The sequence below is a fragment of the Artemia franciscana genome, chromosome 14 (genome assembly GCF_032884065.1).
Source record: "Artemia franciscana chromosome 14, ASM3288406v1, whole genome shotgun sequence".
NCBI lineage: Eukaryota > Metazoa > Arthropoda > Branchiopoda > Anostraca > Artemiidae > Artemia > Artemia franciscana.
The window spans coordinates 27,989,750-27,995,723 of record NC_088876.1 but is presented as its reverse complement, the minus strand read 5'-3'; the positions used below and the strand labels follow the sequence as shown (position 1 = coordinate 27,995,723).

General features: G+C 33.5%; 1 protein-coding gene across 1 annotated transcript in view; it reads left to right on the top strand.

Moving 5' to 3' along the window:
* LOC136035530 (tRNA-queuosine alpha-mannosyltransferase-like) overlaps nt 1–5,308 on the top strand; it is a 162,673-nt gene extending 157,365 nt beyond the window's left edge. Inside the window, exon 7 of the mRNA XM_065717377.1 lies at nt 4,399–5,308. Coding sequence (XP_065573449.1) covers nt 4,399–4,444 — 46 coding nt within the window. The 3' untranslated portion in view covers nt 4,445–5,308. The remainder of the gene's footprint in view (nt 1–4,398) is intronic.
* The last annotated feature ends 666 nt before the right edge of the window (nt 5,309–5,974 follow it).

Genomic DNA, 5,974 nt, shown 5'->3' with positions numbered 1-5,974 from the left:
AATATTATTAGAAGGACATTTAAGCTGATAATTCACTTCTCTTAAAATAAAATTCTGCCACTTCGCACGAAGGTATTAGCATTACTCTTTATACATTTATAGTGATTCATACATTTTTGAATGTTCCCTTTTTCCTTCAGTAACGAACTCTTTTCTTCTATAGAGTTTCATTTGGAAAGCATAGCATGCACTATATTAAAAAGTATGGACCGATATTTTCCCGGAGAGTGGTGGGAGTCACCAGGGGGTTTTTAACGAGATTTAAATATAGACGTTTCTCAGTTCCTATTTTATATTTGTATTGTCTTTTTGTTTGCTGGGGGAGGGGGGGGGGTTATAAGATTTTTTTTCAATTTCTGAATAGTTTTGAATATTGAACATTTTTTTGTGTTGGGAAGAAGAAAAAAAAACAGAAAAAGATTAAATGAGCATATTAGCCATTAATTCACATTTCTTACAAACGAGAGAATTCTAACAGTTAACCCAATTATTTTTTTTGGCATACTTCCTCTGGAATTTACATATAATTCTCATGTTATATGTAAATACAGGCAGTTAAGAAACTCTTATCCTAGTTTCAATAACAAAAAAAAAAACGACTGGCGAAAATTGAAGTAGAACAATCAAATATGTCTTCCTTAGATATTGTCAGTTATATCTGTAAGGGAAAAGTAACTCATGTTTAAATTGTATTGGTTCGAAGAAAGTGTTTACTTTAAATACAAATGTCAATTAGGAGAATAATATTACTCGCTGAAATTGTAAGAAATAATGAAAATTTTTGAATAAAAAGTAAAAAACTCACTAGATATTAAATACTCTGCTGAAATCTTTGCTGTGCGTCTTTTTGTTCCCTTTCCCAGGCTAGAGATTTTGGTGAATTCCATAGCACGCGATGGTGATCTAAGAGAGTCATTTGGTCTTTATGAAATCGCGCTTTGTATTGCCAAATAGATGGCGTAAAAAATAATGACCTTCCTCCTTTAAGGGCTTTTTTACTGTTTGGTTTTCTTTAGTATTTAACTATAAGAACGAGATGAACTCTAGATAGGAAAAGGGAAGGTTTGTCTACTTATTGCTACTAATCTATGTTTCTGAACTACGTAATATACCCTTTTAGGTGAGAATTTGCTTTTCAGGTTCAATTTCCGCTCATTCTTTTCTTAATTGTCGTCTTGCCCCAGCAAGTAGTAGTTTTTAGTAGTTTTGCTTTTGTGAGCTTGCTTCCTATGAGTTCTATGAAAAAATTTTCTTCTAAAAAATGCCACAGTGAGATAAGAAATGCAGACGCAGAACGAAAATAACGCGTTCATTTTTTGTATTTAAATCTCTAACTGTAAACATTTTTAAAGTATGAAATTCATATAATCTGTTTTCAATTTTGTTAGATAGACCCAAGCCTTTCAATATCTGAAGATTTTTAAGATGATACAAGTCAAAAAGTCCCTAACTTTGACGGCATAAACGCGCGCGGACAGAGATTCTGGTCCTGGGCACACTAAAATTTCTAATTTTCCCGAACATCTCGCCAAGTCGATTCCAATTTTCAGATGAAATGTTTGTTTATTATTCACCCCCCCCCCCTTCCGGAAAAAACTGTTTTTACGTGCCTGTGTTACTGACCGAAATAGAAGGGCTTGTAGAAGTTAACTCACTTAGTATCTACAATCGTTCAAATGGTTTGAAACTTCTAACTCCCAAGTTGATATCAAACATGTTGGGTGCTATACAGTTGCATCCAAGCCGCATTATGGTTGCTACCCTAGTGATTTATCTCTAGTGATTTTTTGATATTGCCTAAATAGAAAGTTACTAAGTCAGCACATATATCGCTAGATTATTGAAGGAAATGACTAAATCAACCAATAAATCACTATCATGTGGTGATTTTTTTTTCATCGGGTTGCATCCCTGGGTTACACCTGTTGATAAAAAGAAGAAGATTTATGAATGATATACACCGTTCCCTGATTCTAACGTCATAATTGTGTCATAAATGGCAAAAACTAAAAATGGAGATTAAAATGGCAAAAAACTTGGCTTGAAAATCTTATATCAAAAGCAATTTGTCCCCAAGTTTTGTCAGCTAATATTTGTGTACTTATATGTTTATGTTTGTGTACATGCCACAAGAAGTAGAAGCAGTTTGTAGTTTTGCTTCTGTGAGCTTGCTTCCTATGAGTCTTATGACCTCATGATTTATCCCTAGGCATCTGTGTAATGTCTTCTGTTGAACTTTATATATTTAGAGTCTCCAATATAAGCCCAAGTATTGAGGTTCTTGTTTTTGTTGTTATTTTTTTGTCGAGTGGTTCTTTACTTATCAAAAACAATGTTCATCTACTCGAATTTTACATCAGCTGTCGAGTGAGAAATAATACATCAATTATAAAAACGGTTTATCATGAACTGGTCATCGTGCAAGTGATTCTTGCTAATAGCAATCAAAATAAAAATATAGAAACAAGGAAAATGGAAACATCATAAGAATCAACTTTTATATGGTTATTGTTAATATGTAAAATTCTTTAAATTTAAAGCTATCTACTAAAAGCTACGAACCTCATAGAATTTGTCGAATTTTCGAAAAAGGACAATGCTAAAAACGGCAGTAATCTTGATGAATATCAAGGCCAAAGAGGGTCAAAATGATATCACTTGAAATTTACCGTTCCATTTGCAAGTTAAAAATACAAGAAAAGAGTTTTGAAAAACTAGAAAAACTGAAAAACAAAACGACAACTTTGTTCAAACTGTTAAATTTCTAGCATGATGTTTGTCTACTATTGAAGCTAGATTCCCGATACAGACCCGATACAAAGTTACCTATTTACAGAACAGTTTCGGGAACAAGTTGACTTGCTTTCAGCAGAAATCAAAGAAAAGATCATCTACGAAATCATGGATGCAATATTTTATTCCGTGACGGTGGATAAAACAACCCACATTCTGATAAGCTTGCGATCATAATTTGTACTGTCAGCTTGAAAAGGAGACTAATTGGGGGACTAATAGATGTTAGTGAGACTAATGATAAAATTGGGGATTGAAATTATATTTCAATATGAAATATAATTGGAACGTTTTCAACGAGAGAAATTCCTCGAGATAAACTCTTCTGTACCAGAAAAGATCAATGTCTGGTCACTTTAATGGAGCCCGGCTGATAGTATCTGAACTTTTTGATCACTGTCTGCCTTGTATTCCCTACCAAGCCCACGAGCTGAATACCGTCATAGAACATAGATGTAATTCGTCTCTTTCGAAGGTCAGGCTTTCCAACGTTCTTAAAGAAATGTACATTGTCAAGGAGATGAACTCCTCAAATAAACCTCCTCTAGACCGTGCAAGTGCAATGTCTGGTCACTTTAATGGAGCTCGGCAGATAGTTTCCCAACTTCTCAATCGTTGTGTGCTTTATATTCCCTAACAGGCCCACAAATTGTCATAGAGCATAGTTGCAATTCATCTCTTTTGACAGTCAGGATTTTAAACGTAATTAAGGAAATGTACATGCTCGTTTTTTTTTCTACAAAATGTCTTGCTGTTCCAAAAAGAAAAACTCCATTCGATTAAAAAAAAAAACAAAAAACTAATCTTCGAAACTGAAAAATTTCATGCACTGGGCCACGATTGCAATAGGGAAACTTGAAGAAAAGGAGGTCAATTCATCGACACACTTGTGATGGTTAAAGCTGCAAAGAAACTTTTTGGAAAAAAGATCAAATGAACAATTTAATTGGCAGTGCAGCAGAGTTTGCCAAAAAAAATCGAAATTGATCCAGAGGTTTATTTCACCAGACATCATTATCGGCGTCTTCAATCATCTTGCTTAGGCAGTGTAGCTCAAAGTAAAACCAAGATGTCACTGTATCAGTTCTGTAGATGGCATTTAGGATTCTGATTGATAGGTTGACTACAATTATAGGAGATAATCTCAGAACTTACCTTTTCCGTCTTCAGCCGTTTTGCTCCTTACTTTAGCCTTCTTCCAAAAAATGGATTTCAGTTGCAGATATTGATCTAGCAACTGCGTTTTTCCCAAACCAGGATTCTACTGCTCTTGAAGTAGAGTTTGAAATTTTGTTTCAGTTCTGTAAAAACCAGCTTATGGGTGCATCTTCTTTGTAAATTAACACTGACGGCACCTGTTGCGTTACTGCCACCGAAATAAAATTTAGAAAGCTCAAGTTGTTACGAATTGGTTTATTCTCGACTAGATTTCTTCTCCACAATATTTGACAATTGTAACCAAGATAAACAGCCTAAATGAATTTTATTTAATTGTGTTATAGTATTTATAGAAATAAATGTTGAATTTTCCATTTTTTCTATATTGTTTCCTTCCATGAATACGTTTTAGTGGTTTATTTATTGATAACCGTCTTTGTATTTTAGGCAAAATATTCAAGTTCTTTGGCATATTTTATCTACAGACTCTTAATGTCCTGTGGTGGCGCAGTGGATTTGACCTTAGCTTGGTAACACGGGACCCAGAGATCGAATCACGCTGCAGGAATGCACTGCAGGGCCGGCGCAGGGACCTTATTAGTAGTCAAGAACCGTCGTTAATTCTTAAATAAATAATAATACAGACTCTTCAATTTTTACCTATTTTTCTCGTATTTGTTGTTTGCATTCTAATTACAAGGTTTCTAATAAATGAACTAATTCAAATGAACCTTTCAAACTACTCTCTGTGAAACCTTTAATCTGATTTGGAATAAATATGCCAATCTATGGATTTATATGAAGGTTTTATACCTGTGTATTTAAAATAGCCGAAAACAGCCTTTTTTGATGCATTAAAAAAACAACAGCAAAAAAAAAAAAAAAAAACAACAGGGTGTTAGAACTCAAAATTTTTTTTTAATTGTTGCTGTCTCAAAATATCTCCACCTCTGGATGAAAAAAGTTTCCTCTGAAAAAAGTACCATGGTAAGATAAAAATGCAGACGTAGAATATGTTAAACTAAAATAACGCGTTTATTTTTTGTATTTAGTGTAAACATTCTCAAAGTATAAAATTCAGCTATTCTATTTTCAATTTTGTCAGATAGACCCAAGCCTTTCAATACCTGTAGATTTTTTAAGATGTTACAAGTCCAATAAGTCCCTAACTTTGACTTCATAAACGCACGCAGAAGACAGAGATTTTGGGGTTGGGCACATAAACTTCAAATTTTCCCGAACATCCCACCATGTTGATTCAAATTTTCAGATACAATGTTTTTCATTATTCACTGGCAAAATGGCAAAAAACTTGGCTTAAAAATCTTATATCAAAACCAACTCGTCCCTATGTATTGTTATTTAATTCTTTGTCTTCTTGTCTTTTATCAAATTAATCACAGAGATACACAAAATGCTTATTCAAGATCCAATTAATTTTCTAATCATTAATATTCTGTCTCCTAATTAAGAAAAATTATGTCCCAGATATTTAACCTGATCGGCCAGTCTTAAAAATTACACTGTAAAATTGGACTTCGCCCAAATTAGCAAATTATAGTGCACAATAGTCACGTTATTTACACTGTATTTGTGTTGTCTCTTTTTCATTCACAAGCCTGACTATAGAGTGGCTCGGTCATTGCTTGTAAGTAATTAAATAAAAAAAAACTAGTTTTTTTAACTGAAAGTAAGGAGTGACATTAAAACTTAAAACGAACAGAAATTACTCCGTATATGAAATGGGTTGTCCCCTCCGCAGTCCCTCGCTCTTTACGCTAAAGTTTGACTCTTTGCCACAATTCTACTTTTTAAAACAATTAAAAACTTTAGCGTAAAGAGCGTGGGACTGCGGAGGGGACAACCCATTTCATATACGGAGTAATTTCTGTTCGTTTTAAGTTTTAATGTCGCTCCTTACTTTCAGTTAAAAAAACTAGTTTTTTTTTATTTAATTTCTGAACGTTTTTGAATTAATGCATGTTTGATTTTGGCTCTCCGCACATAAATTATTGAAATGAAA